At 51.7% G+C, this 23,905-nt stretch overlaps 1 protein-coding gene across 11 annotated transcripts in view; it reads left to right on the top strand.

The window, feature by feature from the left end:
• The window catches only part of MOK (MOK protein kinase), a 60,576-nt gene extending 37,769 nt beyond the window's left edge, over window positions 1-22,807 (top strand). For 5 of the 11 annotated variants that reach the window (XM_042990593.1, XM_042990595.1, XM_042990596.1 and 2 more), the window contains exons 4-12: window positions 245-315; window positions 9,867-9,945; window positions 10,072-10,120; window positions 16,981-17,159; window positions 18,664-18,765; window positions 19,748-19,921; window positions 20,447-20,561; window positions 21,987-22,187; window positions 22,272-22,807. In XM_042990593.1, the coding sequence (XP_042846527.1) occupies window positions 245-315; window positions 9,867-9,945; window positions 10,072-10,120; window positions 16,981-17,159; window positions 18,664-18,765; window positions 19,748-19,921; window positions 20,447-20,561; window positions 21,987-22,187; window positions 22,272-22,352 (1,051 nt within the window). In that variant the 3' untranslated portion in view covers window positions 22,353-22,807. Of the gene's footprint in view, window positions 1-244; window positions 316-1,543; window positions 1,708-9,866; window positions 9,946-10,071; window positions 10,121-16,980; window positions 17,160-18,663; window positions 18,766-19,747; window positions 19,922-20,446; window positions 20,562-21,986; window positions 22,188-22,271 lie in introns of those variants that run through there. The other 6 variants (XM_042990599.1, XM_042990598.1, XM_042990601.1 and 3 more) reach the window with 4 other exon arrangements.
• Window positions 22,808-23,905: the final 1,098 nt, after the last annotated feature.

Here is a 23,905-nt window from a genome sequence, read left to right as displayed (position 1 = left end):
TGGGATTTTACTGTTATCTTATTATATTTTATTTTATTTTTACTGTTATTTTAAATTAATTTTAAATTAATTGACTGAAATAATTGACTGAAAATCGCAACTTCTGTTTCAGTCACTATGCCCCAGGCTTTGAGGTGGGAGAGCTTTATGTTTACCAGAAATGTGCACAAATGAATTAAATATTTGATGATAGTTTCTGATGAAGACAAGAAAAACATTTTTAAAAACCTGATTTCTTCTTCAGTGACAGAAAATCTGGTTCTCTTGCACTAATATGTGAACTTATGGACATGAATATTTATGAGCTAATACGAGGTACGTAGAATAATTTGCAAGCTAATCTAAGATCTTCTTCTAAAGCCTGTCGTTCACGTATACTTTGTTTTAGTTCTGAAAATCCTCAGTCACCTCTTGGGAGGAATTTTTCTGGCAGTCTCGTCTCCTCAACACAGGGCGGTCAGTGAGAAGTAAAGCCATCTAGGTCCAGGCTGGCAGGTGACACGGGTGCTCAGGCCTTCCTCACCTCAGGTCCCTGCAGGGGACGCTGTGCCGCTCCAAAGGTCACTCTGGTGGCTCTGCCTCAAAATAAGGCAAGGCTTGTCCCCCAAGATCCTCCCTCAGCCGAGAGACGACCACCTTCTATTCAGATCCTTATAAAGTCTTTCTCCCGCGTTACAGGATGCTCATTTATTTACTTTCTTCTGAACGGCAGAGCTCCGTTCAGGAAAGCACAGCGCCCGAGCCGGCCTCAGTCGGGGCTGGTTTGGGAGGCTGATAGAGGGCACCTGAAGGAAAATGGAGGCGGATGGTTGGCCCACGTTCAGCAAATATCCCTGGGGGTCTGACTGCACAGTTGTGTTAGATGGCAGGACAAATGAGCCTCGTAGCTGTCCCTGAGAAAGCACAGAAAGTGTGGTATTTTACGGATCGATCACGCGGTGCCGATCGGACAAATGAAAACAGATTTGCCTTGTGTTATGTGAGTGACTGTTTATGGCTTGAAAGGACAATTTAAAAACTGCTGTATTATCTTAAACAAATCAGGCCAGACCAAAGGTGGTATGGAAAGTGGCATGTAGCATTTTTGAGATCAAGAAGCTATTTTTGTGATGAGGGTGACCCTGGTGTGGAGGAAGCACATGAAGAGTTGGAATAAAATTGTGATGAAGTCAGGATGTGGGGAAAAGCGTCGTTATCAAATTAGTAGGTCCTAGATGCGATTTGAACTGTGTGCTTTAGTAGCTCACTAATAAAATAAATAGTAGAAATAGGCAAGCTTCTCTACACCCACAGAAGTTGATGAAGAGCTTTTGGATCTTTTCGAGAAAGTAGGAGATCGCCTTTTGTCTGGGCATGTATGGTATTTCCTATGTTACAAACCTTGTGTCTTTTATTCATACGGAAGCCCGTCCACTCGGGGACCTGTTTCATTGCGTTTTGAGTACAATGCTAACAAGGTTGCCAGGTTTCTCAGTATAGAACCTATTCGGAATAGAGCCATTGGCTGGAAGGAGCTTCTAGAATTCGGCCCACCAGCAGTAACGGGAAGCGACAGGTGACGGTCCTACGTTGGGGGATGAAACTGAAAATATAAAACGGGAGGACAACAACAGCGGCACCACCGCAGATGAGCGCAGTCTGGGCAGCCGGGAGACCCCAGACGCCCCAAGATGGCTTAGAGAACGCGCAGCCGCGGGCTGGACCGCGGTAAGCCTGCCGCGCCGGTAAACGTGATGGAAGCAGGAGGAAAGTGAAGAAAAGATTTAAAAAAGGTTCCCAGTTAGAGGAGAGTTTTACTTTCAAAGAGTAAACCTTAACTGATCTGGAAACTTCGCTTGTTAAGCATCGATTCCAAATAGTCTGGATCCATGAGGTGTTGCTCAGGATTAATTTTCTCCCACGTCCTGTGGGATGTGGATTGTTCACTCTGCTCCTCCCCGTACATCTGTCTGCCAGAGTGTCAGGACAGGGTCCCCGGTCCAGTCAAGACAAACAACCACCAAACTTCATTATTTCATTATGTGAGCCCACATTTTGCTTTTGTTTCTTATTAAAAAAATTTTTTTAATGTTTATTTTTGAGAGAGTGAGAGAGAGAGAGAGAGACAGTGCGAGCGGGGGAGGGGCAGAGAGAGAGGGAGACACAGAATCCAAAGCAGACTCCAGGCTCTGAACTGTCAGCACAGAGCCCAACACAGGGCTTGAACTCATGGACTGCGAGATCATGACCTGAGCGGAAGTCGGACGCTCAACCGACTGAGCCTCCCAGGTGCCCCTGATTCTCCCCATTTTAAAGATGGAGAAATGGAGGCGCGGGGAGATAAGTACCTTGTCCGAGGTTATGGACATGCGGTAGACACGAAGTTTGGACTTCGCCTGTTCCAGAGTGCGTGTTCTCAGCCACCACACGTACGGCCCCTTGACAACCCCCTTTGGTTGGCACTGTTACCATCTACACTTTACGGACAAGGAGACCGAGGTTTCAAGGATTAAGTGATAACCACCACACCCCACTGCTCCTCTGGGTCTCTACTGCTGGCCCCAGCTCAGTGCCTCAAATGAATGGGCGCCTGCTAACAATTTGTTGTTATTGATGGTCACGGTGGTTTATTGAAAACTGAATCAGTCACTAAAGCTTTTTGTACTAGAGTGACAATTCGTTTTACTGAAATGACTGCTCTCCTGGATGATGAGAATGTTGAGTAGCACCGTCAGATGCGGAAGAACCAGTTAATGGCCCAAGAGAAGGATCGCCCAGTCTTGGCTGGATTGTCTGCTTATATGCACGGCAGCGTGCAAGGTCGGGCAGAGGTAGAGGAGAAGGACAGAAGATGCTTTTTTGATAAACAGTGTAGAGTCTGTTGAAGAGAGAAGAGAAACTATATGAAAGTCAAAATCATTAGAGGCGAATTGCTGGGGAAATTTTCTCTTTACCCAGTAGGTGTCAGATGAGGCGGAGATGACTGGGCTTTACCCGGAAGATTGGGGGAAGTAGGCAAATGCAGGCGAGGGTGTCTCATTCACTGCTACATGCTATGCACTGCTCTGGAGGTGGACCCAGTGGGGAACATGACAGACACGGTCCCATCCACGTGGGCTCGCGCTCAGGAAGACGGAGACACTGAACAAGTAAAGAAATGATCAAGAAGGAGATCAAGACAGGATAAGTGTTACGAGTGAATAAAACAGGTCCCATGTGAGATTGATGGGGACAGAGTGTTCCAGACAGAGACAAGTAGTGCAAAGGTCCTGAGGCCACTGTGAGGTTAGGAGGCCAGTGTGGCTGGAGCACTAGGAAGGAAGTTAGAAATGAGGTAGGTAGGGGCCAGGAGGCAGGGAGGGCCAGGGTAAGAATTCACATCATTCTAAGTTCAGTGGGAAGCTTTAGTGGGTTTTAAGTGTTTATTTAATTTCGAGAGAGAGCAAGCAAGCACGAGAGGGGCAGAGAGAGGGGGAGAGAGAATCCCAAGCAGTCTCCATGCTATCAGCACAGAGCCGACATGGGGCTCAATCCCACGAACTGCGAGATCATGACTTGAGCCAAAATCAAGGGCCGGACACTCAATCGACCGAGCCACCTCGGCGTCCCACATTGACGGGTTTTAAAGCAGGGAAGAAGCATCTTTTGATTGGGGTTTAGACCAGTGTTTCTGAAACTATAGTCGAAGACCGGTTGTTTGTTCGTTTGCTTTTTCCAATGTGTTGTGGACCGGACTTTTGTAAAATACATAAAAATTAATTACCGGAAAAACAGTCATGTGCTTGGATGTCACAGCGGCGTTGAATTGCTGTACAAGTTTCCGGTCACTCTTAGTTTTTGCCGTCTCCTCCTAAACCAGAGACAAACAGCCCCCGGACTGGTATCAGTTCACAGACTGTGCTTTTTAGAAGCACTTTTCTGGATGCTGTTTAAAGAATGAACGGGCCACCGGAGGATGTACCGGTCGTCCCTTCCCAAAGCAGACAGCAGCCTCTGTTCTCGCCAGTGTAACCCCAGGGGACCCAAGTGACACGGATGGCTCCGCAGAGTCGCCGGGACGACTGAAGAAACGCTCGGGGCGTGGCCTCCAGGGAGGAGCTCCCAAAAAACGACTCTGCAGGATTGGGCTGCCCCGGGTGCTGCTGCCTCTGCCACAGACAGGATGCCCCAAACGAAGGAGCCGCTGCTGCTGCTCCGGGCTCTAGAACCAGGCCACCTTTGCCCGGGCAGGAGGCGCCCTCCGCCAAGATCCGCACTCAGAGCGGATGCTCTCCCTCCTCTCGTCTGTCCCTGGAACTCGGGCCTGAGTCCTCTTTCTCGAGCGGTCTGGTCCGACGGACGCAGAAGCCAGTCACATCTGGAAGTCCCAGCCACGAGCGTGCCTGGCCCGCGAGGTGGCGGTTGGGACGGGTCTGCGTTGTGGTGGGGAGACGGGCAAAGAGATGGTAAAGGTATTGTGCCCGCTGCTCCCTTGGAAAGAACCGTCACGGAGCTGTCCACGCAGGGAGGGCGTAGCTGGCGTCCCGGGGCACCAGCCACACCGCCGGCGATCCTGCCGTCCTGGCCGGTTTATTCGGGCGCGCTGTGCTTATGGCGCTGGACATCTGCCACCTGCAGCAGGGGAGGGCTGTCTTGGAGTTGATAAGGAAAGGCTGGATAAGACTATAACCTGGTTATGGAGGCATCTATTATTTTGTTATTGTTTTAAGTTTTTATTTATTTAGGTCATCTCTGCGCCCACGTGGGGCTCGAACTCACAGCCCCAAGATCAAGAGTGGCATGCTTTTCTGCCCGAGCCAGCCAGGCGCCCCTAGGGGCATCTAGTATTTTAATGCATATTGTATCTGATTCTGTTCTTGTTCTTGTTCTTCTCCTCCTTCTTTTTTAAACTGTTTGAAGTTAAATGACCGTGCTTTTGTGAGTGGCCACTTAACTGTGCCCCCGCCCTCCGGTGCCCGCCTGGAGCCGTGGGTGGCTGCTCCTTCACCTCGCCTTGCCCCCTCTGTCGCAGCTCCCTCCTGTCTCCTTGATCTCCCACGTGACGCCTGACATGCGTCTGCTCCCCTGGTGCTTGTCCGACTGTCCGCCGGGGCATTTGCTCTCTGGCGGTGGGGCCCTTGCCGGCTCCGTCACGGGTGTCCTCTCAGTGCCCGGCCCTGCTCCCGGTGTGGCTCGGTGTGTCGTCCACCTGGGTGACGTTCATAGGCACTGAGTGTCCTAGGCTGTTGTTATTGCCAGGAGCACGTGCCGTGCAGCTCGTGTGCGGCTCGTTCACAGAAGAGACGGTTTATTGTAAAACCTCAAATTTCCTGCAGGAAGCTCAGTCAGGCCTCTTGGGAGGTGGGGCCAGGAAAGGTCCGGCTGCCAAGGCCACCACTGACCGTCTCGGAGCCACGTGGTCCTCTGCCCCTCCTCCTCTGCGTGTCCCTCTCCTCTTGGCAGACTTGGCCACTCAGACCCTGAGACCCTCCACTGGCGGCAGACGGGCCAGGCCCAGAAAGCCGAGTCGTTGGCCACCTCCCGGAGTGCTGGCTGTTCCAGGTCCGGTGAGCTGGCCTCGTCCCCTTAGGGTTATGCCTTTTATTTTTTAATTTTTTTCTTAACATTTATTTATTTTTGAGAGAGAGAGAGAGAGAGACAGAGCACGAGCAGGGGAAGGGAAGAAAGAGAGGGAGGCACAGAATCCGAAGCAAGCTCCATCCGAGCTGTCAGCACAGAGCCCGACGCGGGGCTCAAGCTCACGAGCTGTGAGATCACGACCTGAGCCAAAGTTGGACGCTCAACCGACTGAGCCACCCACGCGCCTCAGGGTTATACCTTTTAGAGGCTGTGGGTGGGGCAGGGACCTTGAAATAAATCCGTGACATTGGGGAATGAACCAAGTGGGAAAGAGCAAGACAGGTTCGATTTGACTGCAAACATAGCATCACAGTTCCACGAACAGCTTGGGCGGTGTGCCGTATTACGATTCTTATTAAGAACTACTTTGCCTGACATTACAGTGTCAGATCAATTCAGTTGTATTTTTATACTTCATCGATCTGACCCACTGATGGTAAGACGCAGAATTTTTAGAGGAAACGTTGCCTGCCAACTGTGACACGTAGCTTTCTTATCTACTCAGAGCAGTTTTAGTTCTGTGCTTACTAAAAGAGCTCTTGGGATCTATTTAGACTTTCCCGCGTATATAAAAAGGAAAGTTGAAGTGAGTAGATCTGTTTTGGCATTCCTAACACTTCCTTGAAACATTCTGACACCGTGATCGACGCCTTTGTTTTCCTTAAGCTCTCGGTCTCCATGCCATTCAGACAGGGTGTGAGTGATACCGCATTTTTGTCTCCTGAATTTTCTCCCAAGCCCATGTCACCATCCTGTTAGTTGTGATGCTGTTGCTTCTGGGAAGCGTGGCTCCAGTTGTGGCTGTGCTGACACAGTACAGGTGTCCCCTGTCCTGTGTATTTAACGATGGTGGGTCCAGGTCAGGCCCGTGAGCCTCGGTCCTTGTCTGTGAAATGGGAATAAACCTAGTGTCTCTTGGGATTGTTGTGAGGAGCAGGTAAGATAATGTGCCGCGTTTAGGGCAGGGGCCACTGCACAGTCTTCAGTAAACACGGATCGCCGTCATCTGCGTCGTCACGATCGTGTTAGCACCGCGTAGTGTGCGTGCATCTGACCCTCCCACCCCAGGTGCTTGCCTCCCTTGTAGAGGTGAGGAGGTGGGATTCCACAGAAGTTCCAGCACTGGCTTAAGATGAGCCGGGCAGAACTAGGGGGCTCATCCTTGCGTTTTGCCAGGGATGGTTCGGGCTCCGCCGAGACCGACATCCCACCTGCTACCTGCTGCATTTGCCCGGGCCCTGCTGGACCCCGCTATGTGCCTCCAAGCCTGGCCGGGATAGCCAGGCACGGGCCGGCGGATGGGGTCTCTTGTGGGACGGGGTGTGTGCGGCATATTCTGTTACGATGCGGACTACCCTGGTGGCCGTGTTCCTTCCATTCGTACCGGCAGCGAATGCCAGAGTTTATTATTGTGCTCACAGAAACATTTTCTACAGTATTGATATAGTATATGACACTCTTTAGAATCTTTTTTTAGAGTTTATTTTGAGAGAGAGAGAATCTGAAATGGGCTCTGTGCTATTAGTGGGGCTCGAACTCACGAACTGTGAGATCATGACCTGAGCCAAAATCAGCTGCTTCACCGACTGAGCCATCCCGGCGCCCCCTTTAGAATCTTCTTAATGAGGATATTTGGATTAAAAAAAAAAATAGCTGGCAAAAATGAACTCGGTCGGGACGGCGCGGTGTGTTGGTGGTCAGTAAGGCTCCCACAGGAACTTCGAGTGGTTTATTCATTGTACCACCTCCGTTTGTTTCAAGATGTTTGAAAACAAGAATCTGTTAGGAACCCAATACAGTCTCGGGCCTGGAAGGTTTAGGACCTTGTCTTTGAAAAACCGTTCTAGAGAATGGATAGTCAGCCTGCTCCTGGTCAAGGGTGTGGACTCCGACGGGTCCGAGCACCATCCCACTCCCACGGTTCACTCAGGAGGCCCCTTAGGTAGGCGGGATTCTCACGGCGGGGTGGGGGGCAGGGCTATGAACGGTGGTGGCAGGGGTACAACGAGGAAAGGGAGGGTGAGCCCCAAAAGAGGGCTCTTCTGCTGGGGGCTGAGGGCAGCCGAGAAATGCAGATTCCTGGCCCATGTCTCTGGTTTTGAGATTCATTAGGTCTGGGTTTGGAGCTGGGAGTCGCCATTTTAAAGCATCCCTAGGTGATTATGAAGATGCGGTGGGTTAGACTTCCCCTAAAAGATTCCACTTTGCTGAGGGCGAGTTCGGATAACTGGCCTGACAAGCTTATGCTGGAAGATCTGGGCGTGTGGGGGGGCTGGAAGGGAGCTCCCGGGAACAGAACCGCATGAGCGCAGGTGTGTAGCAGGAGAGTTTGGAGGCAGGGACACAAGCATCTGCAGGTGAATTTGGCTGGCTGGGGCGTTCGGTAAGCAGGAGGGGTGTGGTGGAGTGTGCTTCCCGAAGTGAGGACCCAGGCCTGGCAGCTGCACCTGGGAGCTTGTTCAGAAGGCAGCTTTTGGGGGCCCCACCACCCACCTGCTGAACCTAGGGGTGGGGTGGGGGGCATTCTGTGTCTTCACAGGCCCCCGGGGGATTCAGATCCTCCTGAAGCCTGGGGGCCCCTGGTTGGGAGGGTAGGGGGTCCTGAGTGCCGAGCTAATTCAGTGGGCTGTGAGAGCCGCCACCCCCCCCCCCCCGCCCCCAGGACGAGAACTAAATTTCAGGAAGCTTCATCCAGTAGCACATGTGATGAAGAGCGGAAATGTTGCTTTCTTTTCATCTTCATACAGCTAAGAATTTAATATAAAGTTACCGAATTACTCAAGCTACGGAAAGACGACTAAGTCTTAGTTTAATTCTTTTAAACTCTAGAAAGTGGGTGATAAATTATGTGAAACAGAATAAAAAGATTACAATATTATATGAAAGAATTGTACTTAGACATTTTGTAATTTAAATTACTTTCTATTAGCATAAACGGTTTTGTCTAGTTATGAGAGAAAAAGAATAAATTTATTTGACATTAGAAATGGCAAACTTAAGACCAAAAATGTCAAATGGGATGTGTGCTCACGGAGGGAAAGCGGTTTTCTGGATTGTTAGGCCAGAACAGTCGTGTTTCAGATTTAAAACTTAACGAGGGGTGCCTGGATGGCTTGGTCTTAAGAGTCTGACTCCTTATTTTGGCTCAGGTCATGATCTCAGGGTTGAGTTCGAGCCCTGCATCAGGCTCTGTGCCTGCTTGGGATTCTCTCTCTCTCTCTCTCTCTCTCCCCCAAAATAAATAAATATTAAAAAAAAAAGTTAAAACATACACTTTTGAAATTGAAATCAAGTAAAACGTGACATCCTCTGGACCAAGGATAACTGATGCTGACGTGCGTGTGGTATTAAGAGTTGTAGGACATAAAACCTGCCGGCAGGCCTGGTGAGCAGGTGCGTGGACGGCCTGAGCGGGCTGGGGCCACACCGCAGGCCTGGTGAGCAGGTGCGTGGACGGCCTGAGCAGGCTGGGGCCACACCGCAGGCCTGGTGAGCAGGTGCGTGGACGGCCTGAGCAGGCTGGGGCCACACCGCAGGCCTGGTGAGCAGGTGCGTGGACGGCCTGAGCGGGCTGGGGCCACACCGCAGGCCTGGTGAGCAGGTGCGTGGACAGCCTGAGCGGGCTGGGGCCACACCGCAGGCCTGGTGAGCAGGTGCGTGGACGGCCTGAGCGGGCTGGGGCCACACCGCAGGCCTGGTGAGCAGGTGCGTGGACGGCCGAGCGGGCTGGGGCAGTGGAGCTGTGCCAGGAGATGCCAGATGATGGCTGCTCTTTGTCAGAGAAGAGTGCGCTATGAAATTCAAAGCAGTCGTGGGTCTTGGATTAAAAACGCGCTTCTGTTGAACTGAGGTCTTTCCCCCTGTAAAATGGAAATCTCCGTTCAGACCGGAAGCTGAGGAAAACACTGGAGTTTCAAGCGACCCCTGACACCTCACAGTCGGCATGGGGGAGAGCGTGTCCTGGAAGGCCCACCCGGGAGGCTCGGCCCCAGGGGTATCAGACCAAACTACTGTGCTGCTTATTGCTTGGTTCTGTTCTTGCGGTAACCAGAATGTGTGCATGCGGGGTTTCCCGTGAAATCATGCCCGCGAGTAGAATTTTGAGCGGTGCGTTTCATATGTACGCTCCGTACTTCTGGAAATTACTTCAGGTTATTTGTTGGATTTTCATACATCATTGAATCAAATGGTGGGATTCTATTTTTGTCTTCAAGAAGTGAGGTATGTACCGTTGGTAACCGTCTCTGGCTACTTCCTTGGCCGCACAGGGAGAAGACACCCATTACCGGAGAAGAGAATTACGTGCTATATGTACCAGTTATGTAAATCCCTTGATCACATGCACAGGTACGCTCTTGGGGACTTGGCAGCTCTCAGATTAAGGAAATGTATCAACATGCATTTAAAAGCACCATGTAAAAGAATTTGAATGAGGTGCAACTAATTCTATCCTTCCTTTTATATTGCATGCAGAAATGGAATATTTCACAGAGATGTAAAACCAGAAAATATATTAATAAAGGTAAGAACTTCTATATGAAAAACTGATCTCAGAATAAACGTAGAATGTGAAACCTTTTTACTAGATAGGCTTTCAGCCCCAGATACCTGGGCACCATGTTATGTTTTGTTTTGTTTTGTTTTCCTCCCAGTTTGGAAAAAATGGTTTGTTTAATAAGTGCCATCAATGTAACCATACATCTGGAAGGAAGACATCTTAGGCACTCTTACTATATGCAAAAATAAACCTCCAGGGGCCCCGGCTGGCTCAGTCGGTAGAACATGGGACTCTTGATCTCAGAGTCCTGAATTTGAGCCCCACGTTGGGCATAGAGATTACTTAAAAAAATAAGACCATCAACCAGGCATATCATAGTCAAATTCACAAAATACTCAGGCAAGGAAAGAATCATGAAAGCAGCGAGGGAAAAACGTCTTTAACCTACACGGAAAGACAGATCAGGTTCACAGCAGACCTATCCACAGAAACTTGGCAGGCCAGAAAGGAGTGGCAGGATATATTCAGTGTACTGAATTGGAAAAATATGCAGCCAAGAATTCTTTATTCAGCAAGGCTGTCATTCAAAATAGGAGAGGGGCACCTGGGTGGCTCAGTCAGTTAAGCGTCCGACTTCAGCTCAGGTCATGATCTCGCGGTCCGTGAGTTCGAGCCCCACGTCGGGTTCTGTGCAGACAGCTCAGAGCCTGGAGCCTGTTTCAGATTCTGTGTCTCCCTCTCTCTCTGCCCTTCCCCTGCTCATGCTCTGTCTCTGTCTCAGAAATAAATAAACATTAAAAAAAAATCTAAAAAAAAAAGATTAAAAGTTTCCCAGACAAACAAAAATTAAAGGAGTTCATGACCACTAAACCAGCCCTGCAAAAACTTTAAGGGGGACTCTCTGAGGAGAGAAAAGACACATACATACATACATACATACATACATACATACATACATACATACCAAAAGCAACAAAGACTAGAAAGGACCAGAGAACACCACCAGAAATTCCCAACTATACAAGCAACATAATGGCAATAAATTCATATCTTTCAGTACTCACTGCAAACGTTAGTGGACTCAATGCCCCAATCAAAAGACATAGGGTAACAATGGATAAGAAAACAAGATCCATCTATATGCTGTTTACAAGAGACCCACTTTAGACCTAAAGACCCCTTCAGATTGAAAATAAGGGGATGGAGAACCATCTATCATGCTAATGGTTGACAAAAGAAAGCCAGAGTAGCCATACTTATATCAGACAATCTAGACTTTAAAATAAAGACTGTATCAAGAGATGCAGAAGGGCATTATATCATAAGGGGTCTATCCACCAAGAAGACCTAACAGTTGTAAACATTTATGCGCCAAATGTGAGAGCACCCACATATATAAATCAATTAATTAATCACAAACAGAAACTCATTGATAGTAATACCATAATAGTGGGAGACTTCAACACCCCACTCACAGCAATGGACAGATCATCTAATCAAAAAATCAACAAGGAAACAATGGCTTTGAATGACACACTGGACCAGATGGACTTAACAGATATATTCAGAACATTTCATCCTAAAGCAGCGGACTCTACATTCTTCTCCAGTGCACATGGAACGTTCTCCAGAATAGACCACATACTGGGACACAGATCAACCCTCAACAAGTACAAAAAGATCGAGATCATACTGTGCATATTTTCAGACCACGACGCTATGAAACTCAAAATCAACCACAAGAAAAAATTTGGAAAAGTAACAAATACTTGGAGACTAAAGAATGAATGGGCTAACCAAGAAGTTAAAGAGGAAGTTAAAAAGTATATGGAAGTCAATGAAGATGATAACACCACAGCCCAAAACCTCTGGGATGCAGCAAAAGTGGGTCATAAGAGGAAAGTATATAGCAATCCAGGCCTTCCTAAAGAAGGAAGAAAGATCTCAGATACACAACCTAACCTTACACCTTAAGGAGATGGAAAAAAAAAAAAACAACAACAACAAATAAAAGCCAAAACCAGCAGAAGACAGGAAATAATAAAGATTGGAGCAGAAATCAATGCTATCGAAACCAAAAAAAAAACAACAACAACAAAAAACAAAACAAAACAAAACAAAAAAAACAGTAGAAAAGATCAATGAAACCAGAAGCTGGTTCTTTGAAAGAATTAACAAAATTGATAACCCCCTAGCCAGTTTGATCAAAAAGAAAAAGGATAGGACCCAAATAAATAAAATCAAGAATGAAAGAGGAGAGATCACAACCAGCACAGCAGAAATAAAAACAATAATAAAAGAATATTATGAGCAATCATATGCTAATAAAATGGGCAATCTGGAAGAAATGGACAAATTCCTAGAAACATACACTGCCAAAACTGAAACAGGAAGAAATAGAAAATTTGAACAGACCCATTACCAGTAAGGAAATTGAATTAGTAATCAAAAATCTCCCAAAAAACAAGAGTCCAGGGCCAGATGGCTTCCCAGGGGAATTCTACCAAACATGTAAGGAAGAGTTACCACCTATTCTCTTGAAGCCGTTCCAAAAAATAGAAATGGAAGGAAAACTTCCAAACTCTTTCTATGAAGCCAGCATTACCTTGATTGCAAAACCAGACAAAGATCCCACTAAAAAGGAGAACTGTAGACCAATTTCCATGATGTACATGGATGCAAAAATCCTCAACAAGGTATTAGCCAACCGGATCCAACAATACATTAAAAAAAATATTCACCGCGACCAAGTGGGATTTATACCTTGGATGCAGGGCTGGTTCAGTATCCACAAAACAATCAATGTAATTCATCACATCAATAAAAGAAAGGACAAGAACCACATGATCCTCTCAATAGATGCAGAGAAAGCATTTGACAAAATACAGCATCCTTTCTTGATGAAAACCCTCAAGAAAGTAAGGATAGAAAGATCATACCTCAACATCGTAAAAGCCATAAATGAGAGACCCAATGCTAATATCATCCTCAATGGGGAGAAACTGAGAACTTCCCCCCTAAGGTCAGGAGTAAGACCGGGATGTCCACTCTCACTGCTGTTATTCAACATAGTATTGGAAATCTTAGCCTCAGCAGTCAGACAACACAAAGAAAAGGCATCCAGATAGGCCAGGAAAAGGTCAAACTTTCACTCTTCGCAGATGACATGATACTCTATATGGAAAACCCAAAAGATTCCACCAAAAAACTGCTAGAATTGATTGATGAATTCAGCAAAGTTGCAGGATATAAAATCAATGCACAGAAATTGGTTGCATTCCTATACACCAACAATGAAGCAACAGAAAGAGAAATCAAGGAATCAGTCCCATTTACAATTGCACCAAAAACCATAAAATACCTAGGAATAAACCTAACCAAAGCGGTGAAAAATCTATACACTGAAAACTATAGAAAGCTTATAAAAGAAATTGAAGAAGACACAATAAAATCGAAAAATATTCCATGCTCCTGGATATGAAGAATAAATATTGTTAAAATGTCAATACTACCCAAAGCAGTCTGTGCAGTCTACATATTCAGTGCAATACCTATCAAAATAACACCAGCATTCTTCACAGAACTAGAACAAACAATCCTAAAATTTGTATGGAACCAGAAAAGACCCCGAATAGCCAAAGCAATCGTGAAAAAGGAAACCAAAGCAGGAGGCCTCACAATCCCGGACTTCAAGCCGTATTATAAAGCTGTAATCACCAAGACAGTATGGTACTGGCACAAAAACAGACACTCAGATCAATGGAACAGAGGAGAGAACTCAGAAATGGACCCACAAACATACGGCCAACTAATCTTTGACAGAGCAGGAAAGAATATCCAATGGAATAAAGACAGTCTCCTTAGCAAATGGTGTTGGGAAAACTGGACAGCGACATGCAGAAGAATGAACCTGGACCACTTTCTTATACCAGACACAAAAATAAACTCAAAATGGATGAATGACCTAAATGTAAGACAGGAAGCCATCAAAATCCTCGAGGAGAAAGCAGGCAAAAACCTCTTTGACCTCGGCCGCAGCAACTTCTTACTCAACACGTCTCCAGGGGAAAGGGAGACAGAAGCAAAAATGAACTATTGGGACCTCATCAAAATAAAAAGCTTCTGCACTGCGAAGGAAACAGCAAAACTAAAAGGCAACTGACGGAATGGGAGAAGATATTTGCAAATGACACATCAGATAAAGGGTTAGTATCCAAAATCTATAAAGAACTTATCAAACTCAACACTCAAAAAACAAATAATCCAGTGAAGAAATGGGCAGAAGACATGAATAGACACTTCTCCAAAGAAGACATCCAGATGGCCAACCGGCACGAGAAACACTGCTCAACATCACTCATCATCAGGGAAATACCAATCCAAATCACAAGGAGATACCACCTCACACCTGTCAGGATGGCTAACGTGAACAGCTCAGGCAACAACAGATGTTGGCGAGGATGCAGAGAAAGAGGATCTCTTTTGCACCGCTGGCGGGAAAGCAAACTGGTGCAGCCACTCTGGAAAACAGTGTGGAGGTTCCTCAAAAAATTAAAAATAGAACTACCCTACGACCCAGCAATTGCACTACTAGGTATTTATCCAAGGGATACAGGTGTGCTGTTTCGAAGGGGCACATGCACCCCCATGTTTATAGCAGCCCTATCGACAATAGTCAAAGTACGGAAAGAGCCCAAATGTCCATCAATAGATAAAGAAGATGTGGTAGGTATGTATGTATATATATATATACACACACACACACACACACACGCATACACGATGGAGTATTACTTGGCAATCAAAAAGAATGAAATCTGGCCATTTGCAGCTATGTGGATGGAACTGGAGGGTATTATGCTAAGCGAAATTAGCCAGTCAGAGAAAGACAAGTATCATATGACCTCACTCATGTGAGGACTTTAAGACACAGAACAGATGAACGTAAGGGAAGGGAAGCAAAAACAATATAAAAACAGGGAGGGGGACAAAGCATAAGAGACTCCTAAATATGGAGAGCAAACAGAGGGTTGCTAGAGGGGTTGTGGGAGGGGGGATGGGCTAAACGGGTAAGGGGCACTAAGGAATCTACTCCTGAAATCCTTGTTGCACTGTATGCTAACTAATTTGGATGTAAATTAAAAAGAAAAAAATAAACTGCATTGAGGTTATCACTCCAAACACTGTGCATGTAAAAGAAGAGGCAGGATTCACGCTCAGGTCCGTCTCAGTCCATAGCCACTTCGACCACACGTATTTAAAGTGTGCGGCCTGGGGTGCCTGGGTGGCGCAGTCGGTTAAGCGTCCGACTTCAGCCAGGTCACGATCTCGCGCGGTCCGTGAGTTCGAGCCCCGCATCAGGCTCTGGGCTGATGGCTCGGAGCCTGGAGCCTGTTTCCGATTCTGTGTCTCCCTCTCTCTCTGCCCCTCCCCCATTCATGCTCTGTCTCTCTCTGTCCCAAAAATAAATAAAAAACGTTGAAAAAAAAAATTAAAAAAAAAAAATAATAAAGTGTGCGGCCTGGTAAGTCTGGGCAGACGTGTGCACCCGTGAAGCCATCATCACAGTCAAGCTAGCAAACAGATCTCTTGCCCCTAAAAGTTTCCTCATGCCCCTTGGTCATCCCTCCTGTCCTTTGTCCCCAGGCAAAGACTTTTTGTCATAATAAATTAGTTTGCACTTTCTAGAATGTTCTCTAAGTGGAATTGTATAGTATGTGCTCTTTTCTGACCTGGATTTTCCCCTCAGCATCGCCATTTTGGAGTCCGTCCATGCTGTGGTACCAGTGCCACGGTTCCAGGCACTTTTGAAACGGTCCCGTGGTTCTTGGCTGTTCTTTTCTGGTTTTGCCATCGTTTTCTCTCTTTGCATTTCAGTTTGGAAAGTTTCTGTTGGCATATCTTCTGGCTCACTGCTTCTTTCCTTGGCCGTCTAGTCTATTGAGCTTATAAGTCACTTTTTATTTGTTAACAGTGTTTTTTATTTCTAGTACTTCCTTTTGATTCTTTCCTAGAGTTTCCATCTCTCTGCTTGCATTTCCCAGCTGAGCTTGCATGTTGTCTGCTTTTTCCACTAGAGCCCTTAACAGATTACTCATAGTGATTTTAAATTCCCTGACTGGTAATTCTAAAATCCTTAAATCTGTGCTCTCTCTGAAACTGGTTCTGAGGCTTGCTTTCTCTCTTCAGACTGTTTTCTCTTGCCTCTTAACATGCCTTACGATTTTTGTTGGAAGTCCAACATGATCCACTGGGAAATGGGATCAGTTGAAAGGCCGCCGGAATGAGGTTTCGTGGTAACCTGGGTAGGAAACGTGCCCGCATTTAATGTTTGCCGGAGGTTTGTAGGTACCAGAGGCTCCAAGTGCATTACCAGCCTCTAGTTTATCACCTGAATGTGTGAGGGGTAAACGGAATGGAAGAGGTATCCCGAAAGGGGTCTACCCAGTCTGTCTGACCTGCTCCCAAGAGCTCTTCGCTCCAGAGAGGTGGCCCCAACCCTCCTCCCCTCCCCCTCCCCCAACAGGGAAAACAAAGCTGCCAGCAGGGCTAACTTCGCAGCTAGAGTCATGATCGGGTGACACGATACGGTGTTTAATTCATTTGTAGACTCACGCGGTGACTTAACGTTTCCCCAAACCCGTAGACGTCCGGAAATAGTCGTCAGACACAGGTAGGATGTCTGTAAACGTGTCCCACTGAGCAGAGACCCCGCTCTCTTATCTGTCAGAGGCACTCTTATAAAGTAATTTCTTATAGTAATTTCTTTTCACAAGCTAGTGGCAGTGCTGGTAATTTTCCTGTTAGTGCATAAACATTTGAAATGGTCTGTGGTACAGCAGCGGCTTGAGACGTCACTTGTCCCTGCCCTTCTCCCCTTGCAGCAGGACGTCCTGAAACTAGGGGACTTTGGGTCCTGCCGGAGCGTCTACTCCAAGCAGCCGTACACCGAGTACATCTCCACGCGCTGGTACCGCGCCCCGGAGTGCCTCCTCACCGACGGCTTCTACACCTACAAGATGGATGTGTGGAGTGCAGGCTGTGTGTTCTACGAGATCGCCAGGTAGGCCCGAGGCCCGCCTCGCGTCTGAGGTCTCCCGCCCGGTGCCCCCGCCCCGAGTGAACCTTCTCGAACAGGTTGCCTGGCGAGGCCCGGCCAGCCCACTGGCGTCATGCCGGTGCCTTCCTTTACCAAACAGATTTTGCAGTCATCCCGCTCACGTGACTGGTGCTAACTTGACGGAAAACGTCGCAGGCTTTCCTTTTACTTTGCGCCAAATACTCTCCTCGTCTGCTTCTCAAAGTACAAACTACCGTCAGTCAGCTCTTCCCTGAGGTCGGTCGGCCTCCTGACTCGGCCTCATCGGTGCAATGACTGACGTTCAGAAGCAGAGTGGAGGGCGCTTCCCGCCAGCTGGCGGGGCCTGCCGTGTGGGCAGCGGCCCTGCTCCCGGCGCCTTCCCTGAGCGAGACAGTCCACCGAGTAGGATGCTCTGGCCGCAGGCGTGAGGGTGGGCCACTTGGCGGCACGGCTGGATTCCAGAAAGCCCCGTCCTCACCATCCTCCCCGGCCTCCCCGGGCCTCCTCTCCCCCAGCCTCGGGGCTTCGCCGCTGGATGGAGCAGCGGCCCGGGAGAAGGGAAGGGGCTGGTCTCCCCCAGAGGTGAGGAGGGTGTGGGGTAGAGGAGGCCCAGGGAGGGGCAGGGTGGTGCCCACGTGCTCCGAGCGGATCGGAAAGACGAGCCGGTGCGTTTAAGGTCGGGTGACGCGCATCGTAGGCGGGGACCCGAGTCATCGGTTGCCGCCTGCTCAGCTAACCACTTCGTGAATACAGACACACGCGTCCTTCAGGACGTACCTGTTGATAACCGGCTTGTTATTTTTGGAAAGCTGAGTGGCGATTTCACTGATGCTGAGAGCACTGACGGTCCTTTCCGCTGTGCTGAGATCCCTTGAATTAATCCGAAAGGATGTGGAGGGACTTCAGTGTCGAGAACGTGACGGCTGCTCATCCGCCGAGCGAGGGGCAGCCCGTGGGGAGACCGTCGTTCTGCCCCCCGCCCCATCTCAGAGCCACCTGCCCGCGCAGAAGTGGCCCCGGTGCCCAAGCCGCACTAGTAAACCCTCCGCCGTGGCCTGTCCTGCGAACTGAACTCACTTATAGAAGCCTAAATTCTTTCATCCGTGATTCCCAAATCCATGAAATCGCTGAAAACCAAAACGTTTCTTGGACTTCATCTGTCAACAAAACCGGACCTGACCCACCATGAATTTTTGTCGAAAAAGCTCCTGGGACTCGAGACTCGAGTTTAGGTGTCCCGGTGTGAACATTCCTGTTTCGCTGCAGGGATCCCAGGGGTACGGAGAGGAACGTGGCCGCGTCTTAAAAGTGTCACCCGCTCGCTGTAAAGGAGAAACAGGCCGGAGCAGTCCCATGCACGGGGTGCCATGCGGCTTTCGTGTCCCCGGTTTCTGTGGGAGCTGGCCGCCCCACAAAGCGGGTTGCTGGGATGAGGTGGCCCCGGCCCGTCCTGACCGCAGCTCCGCCCTGCCTCCCCCTCCCCCAGCCTTCAGCCCCTCTTCCCCGGAGCCAACGAGCTGGACCAGATCTCAAAAATCCACGACGTCATCGGCACACCTGCGGAGAAGACTCTCACCAAGTTCAAACAGTAAGTGCGTGTGCGCCCCGGGGCCCCAAGTGGACCTGCCCCCTGCGGGGGCTGCTGGGGGGAGCCAGTGTGGGGGGGGCGGACCGGGCCGCACCTCTGCTGCCCTCGTGGCTCCTCTGTCCGCCTGGGTCCCCGCGGCCGCTGTAAGGGGCTCCAGGTCGGGCTGGTGTGAGCACCGAGCCGCTCGGAGCTGTCTCCCCCCACCCCGGGGGTCCCGCCAGGGTGCCCTCCTAGGTGCCGCGGGAGATGCTCCTGGCCTTGCCGAGGCCCTGGCCATCGGGTCCCGTCCTCCGAATATTGACCCAGGACCCAGGGGCCTCTGGGTGGAGAGGGATGCCACGTGCAGGCAGTGCGCGGTGAGCGCTCTGTGACCGTCACCCAGAGCTGCCGGCCACACTGACGCCCACACCGGCACTGGTTACTGAATCCGGGGAGCCGGGGGCCTCCGAGGGGGAGCCCCGTGGGCTGAGGGGGTGGGCAGCTCCTGGGCCCTTGGAAGGCGAGGAGGTGACAACCAGTTTGAATTCTTCCTTTTTCTGCTTATAAACTTTACCTCATTTTTCTCAGGTGGGCACGTGCTCTGAGTCTTTTGGGGGGAAAGTCGTTTTCTCACACTGATAGCGTAACAGATTTCACAACCCCTGCCCTGTTGTTAAAAAGGTAGACTTCACTTTTCTAGAGCGGTTTTAGGTTCGCCGCAGAACTTAGCGGGAGGTACAGAGAGTTCCCTTGCACCCCGCTGGGGCACACGCGGCTTCCCCCTGCGCAAACCTCAGCCAGAGTCCATAAGCCTCCGGTGACATCATCGTCGCCTCCACAGCTCGTGTGAGGGGCCCCTGGGCTGTTGCACTTCCTCTGGGTTTGGACAACGGTTTGGTCCCGCCCCCTTCTCCGTGCGGGTCCCTGTAGGATCATGACGACGGCTGGCCAGGTGCTCTACATAATGGCATGATCGTTTATTGTCATTGGGCTTTCAATACAGGTCGAGAGCTATGAGTTTTGATTTTCCTTTTAAAAAGGGATCAGGAATACCTCTACTGACAGCCAATTTGTCCCCGAAATGCCTCTCCCTCCTGCACGCAATGGTGGCCTACGACCCCGACGAGAGAATCACTGCCCGTCAGGCCCTGCAGCACCCCTACTTCCGGGACCAGAGGTGGGCTTCCGTGGGCCTCCGTGTGGTGTGGAGACCTGGGGGGCACGTGGTGGGGCAGCTGGGTCCGGGAACAGCTCTGTCCTGAACTCGGGGGCCCCGGGAACATACACCTCGTTCTTTTCTGGAACGGCCTCAGCGACTCCACTGCAGGGTCTGGGGGGGCGGTTCTGTGGCTGGTGCCCAGGCTCCGGGAGGGGCCCGGTGCACGTCGGTGTCGACGGGGGGATCTCGCCGTAAGGCTTGGGGGTGCTGGCACTGGAGTACCTGCCCGAGGGCGTCTAATTCTCCTCCCTGTGCTCCAGCCGGTGTGAGCGGTGCGAGTGCAGGTGACGTCTGGCCCAGACCTCCCGGGGGGCAGGGCCCACGGTGCACGGGGCCCTCTCCTCTCCCAGCCCAGAGACCGGCAGGCCGACACAGGACGGAAAAGGCTCCCGGAACGGTTGACGCGGAAGAGGCGTTGACGAGGCAGAAAGGTCGTGCTGCGCACGTTCTCAGGGGCCACTCCCCTCTCTTCCTTCCCCACAGGGCAGTGGAGAAGCGGGCTCTGGCCAGCCACAGGAGGTCCGTCTCCTCAGAGTGCCCCGTGGCTCCGGAACTACTCCTTAACGGCTGGCAGATTTCAAAGGAGGGCAGGAAACAGGTACTAAGTGAAGTCGGGGAGCTGGAAATGGTCTCGGTAGCTGGGACCCGATGCCCTCAGGTGGCCTGCGTCCCCGCGGAAGACACCGCCCTCGGCAGGTGCAGGGAGCCGGGCTCCGGTCGTGCCTGCCCTTTCCGTCCCGCCGGCCGAGGGGAGACGGTGGGTGCGGCACCCCGCGTGCACAGGCCTGGCGAGGTGGGACTGTCCCACACGTGGGTGCCAGGTTCTCTGCCCATGCACTCTGCCGCTGTCATCTGCCTGTGCCCCCTGACCAGCACAGGGCACAGGCCACACTGACCCAGGTGACCCAGCTGGCGATGACCGGCCCCAGCCGCCACACGGCCCCAGACGTCCACGCGGGTGCAGCGGGCCCGGGTGAGCACCGGTCCGGGCCCGGATCGATCGCTTTAGAAACGGCACCTTCCTCTTGCAGTCTTGTCATCCTCGGGTGCCCCACGCGGCCCCAGCTCTCAGCTCCCTGGTCCCACGTTCTGGGCTGGCCCCGCACTTCGTGAGGACTGTGCCCTCCGTCACTCACCCCGGCATTTACTGAGCGTCGGTACGTGCCAGGAGCTGAGGCCATGGGTGTGGCTGCCGCCAGGAGGCTTTCTGGAATTCTAGGCTGCTGCCTGATGCTCCCCCGTGGTGCACAGTTCGAGCTGTTCAGACCCGGTCTCCCGGTCTTTCCCCCCAGACCTGCTTTTCTCCCCACGCCTTCCCTTTAAGTGGGGGAGGCAGCCCCTTCTCGGCAGCTCCCCACCCCCCACCTGAGCCTCCCTCATTTCACCTCCCAGCTGCTGTCCCTGCTCTGCCCTTCCCTCCTGGCCAGACACCTGTCCGACCGCGTCACTCCTGCTGGCACTCCCGAGGGCTGCGCGTGTCTACAGGGGCCGTGCAGTAATAAGCCTTCCCAGCTTTGTGGGCCGTAAGGCCCTGTCACAACCGCCCTCTTTTCTCTGGTGCCGTGGATGATCCGTAAATGAACGGTGGGGCTGTGTTCCAATAGGACAATCTCCACTGAGACGGGAATTTCCTATAGTTGTGACATGCCGTGAAGTTGTTTTCAGCTTTTTAAAAATGTAAAAATATTCTTAGCACGTGAGCCACGTGAAAGCAAGGCCGTGGGCAGATTTGGTCATCGTCAGGGAGTTGGAGTGGGGACCCTGGAGCCGCGTCACCGGCTCAGCCCAGGCTAGCGCAGGGCCAGCCGGCCTTGACGACTCGGCGCGGAGGCCCTGCCGCCCCCTGCTGGGCACGGTGACCAGCCCTGTCACTCGGGGGGCTGGGAGTCTAGTCACCACGCGGTCAAACCTCTGGGTCAAGTTAGATTAGGCGAAAGTCGTGCAAAAGAGCCCCTGTTGTATTTCCCGATTTCCATAAGGGGGGCACCATTGCACGTTCAACGGGCCTGTGTTTTGTTTCAAGAAACCGTCCCTAAAGCCAGAGGAGGACGCTCCCGCGAGACAGGGACCCGCCTGCCTGATGCAACTGCCCAAACTGAAGCTTTCGGGGGTGACCGAACTGGCCTCGTACCCCAGCCCCGCGCTGCACTCCGTGTTCGGACCCGGAGCGAACAGCAAAGTCCCGGTGCCGAGGCCCCCGAAGTTTGTCGGCACAAACCAGAAGGTAGCCCGTCTCGCTAGCGTCCCGCCGCTCGCCGCCCCGGGCCCGTCCCGGCCTCCGCTCAGCATCTGCCCTTTCCTCCGACAGGCAGACCCGCAGAAGGACGCGAAGCCTAACCTGAAACAGTGTCGTCTGCCCTCGATAGGGAGGAGAGGCGGCCGCTACTGAGCAGCACGCGCCGGTCGCCCGCCGGGGGCAGCACTGCGCGGAACCAGGTGCGGCCGGGCCGCCGCGATCGCCTCCGAGCCTTGGGTGGAGGGCTCCGGGGAGAGCCCCGTCCCCCTCGCGGAGCCTGGCGCCCCGAGAGCGTTGCCCCGCTGGCCAGCCGGAGCCCGGGATCTGCACCCCGAGAGCGGCCGTGCTGTGTTCCTGCCGGATACGTTCGTCAGACCAGCTCATTCGGGGCTTTTGTTTCATTCTCATAACGTAAGAACTGGGGGTAGAGAATATTTTGTAATTTTTTATCTGATTCCGAAGAGAGATCCGAATTTATGTTGCGTATTTAGGCTCGGTGTCGCCGTGGCTGTGGGCGCGGCGCCTCCAGGACATCGCCGATGGCGCCGGGCGCGTTACGGCGTCACAGACTGTGCTGTCGGAGCTTTATTAAAGAACAAGTATCGTTACGACATTTGAACGCTTCCTGACTTTAACACGCGTCCTGACCAGCTGTCTCTCTGCTTTAGGTTTTGTGAGCATATTCGGGGAATTTATTTTGTTGGGAAGCCCGGTACGGCTTAATTTTGTCGCGCTTGAAAAGCCCGTAAGGAGTAAACGCAGGCCTGGCCTGGGCGCCGAGGCAGGGAGGCCGCCCAGCAGGAGGCCCGTCGGCGCAGGCTTCACAGCTTCCTCCCGTGAGTAGAGCGCGCCGCTCCCCGTGTGGGAACGATGCCTTCTTTCTTCGTCCCCACAGACTTACGACGTTAAAAAGAAAAAAGAAAAAAGAAAAAGAGCAAATTTCCCAGGTTAGTTTCAGTCTTCTTGTTCCCTCTTTTGAGACAAGTCTGTGACAGGCTGGTCATCGTCAGGGAGGTGGAGTGGGGACCCTGGAGCCGCGCCACCGGCTCAGCCCAGGCTAGCGCAGGGCCAGCCGGCCTTGACGACTCGGCGCGGAGGCCCTGCCGCCCCCTGCTGGGCACGGTGACCAGCCCTGTCACTCGGGGGGCTGGGAGTCTAGTCACCACGCGGTCAGATCTCTTGGTCACGTCCTCTCCGGTGGCCGCCACCTCTGGACCCGAGTCACAGGTGGTGGAGCAGGGCCCGGCCTCACAGGACAGTCCGCAGGTGGACGCGGCAGCCGCGGGAGGGGCGGGTGTGCGAGGCAGGGGGGGTGCGGGCCGAGGGGGGGCAGAGGCGCCCAGGAAGCGCAGAGTCAAGAGTAGAAACAAGACTTGGGGGATGTTGAGAGCTGGGTGCACATGGCGAGGGGTTGAAAAGAGCTTCCTCTGACCCCATTTAACACCCCGCCTCGCTGTCCGATGCCCCGCTGTGCGGGCGGGCAGGGCACCGGTCTGCCTCTGCGGGAGGATCCGGGAGTTCCGAGGCCCGAGGGAGCGGAGGCCGGGAGGCCGGGGAGACGGGATCGCAGAGGGCCCCGCTGTGGGTGAGCCCAGGCGGGGAGGCGCCGGGGAACCAGGCCCCCAAGGGCCAGCGGCCCAGCAGGGACGGGCTCCTGTCCTCGGGGACTGGCTCCGCGGCAGAGTTAAGGAAAACTCTTACCCCCT

This window comes from Panthera tigris, chromosome B3 (assembly GCF_018350195.1).
Source record: "Panthera tigris isolate Pti1 chromosome B3, P.tigris_Pti1_mat1.1, whole genome shotgun sequence".
NCBI classification, from domain to species: domain Eukaryota; kingdom Metazoa; phylum Chordata; class Mammalia; order Carnivora; family Felidae; genus Panthera; species Panthera tigris.
This window is presented reverse-complemented; position numbering and strand designations above follow the sequence as displayed.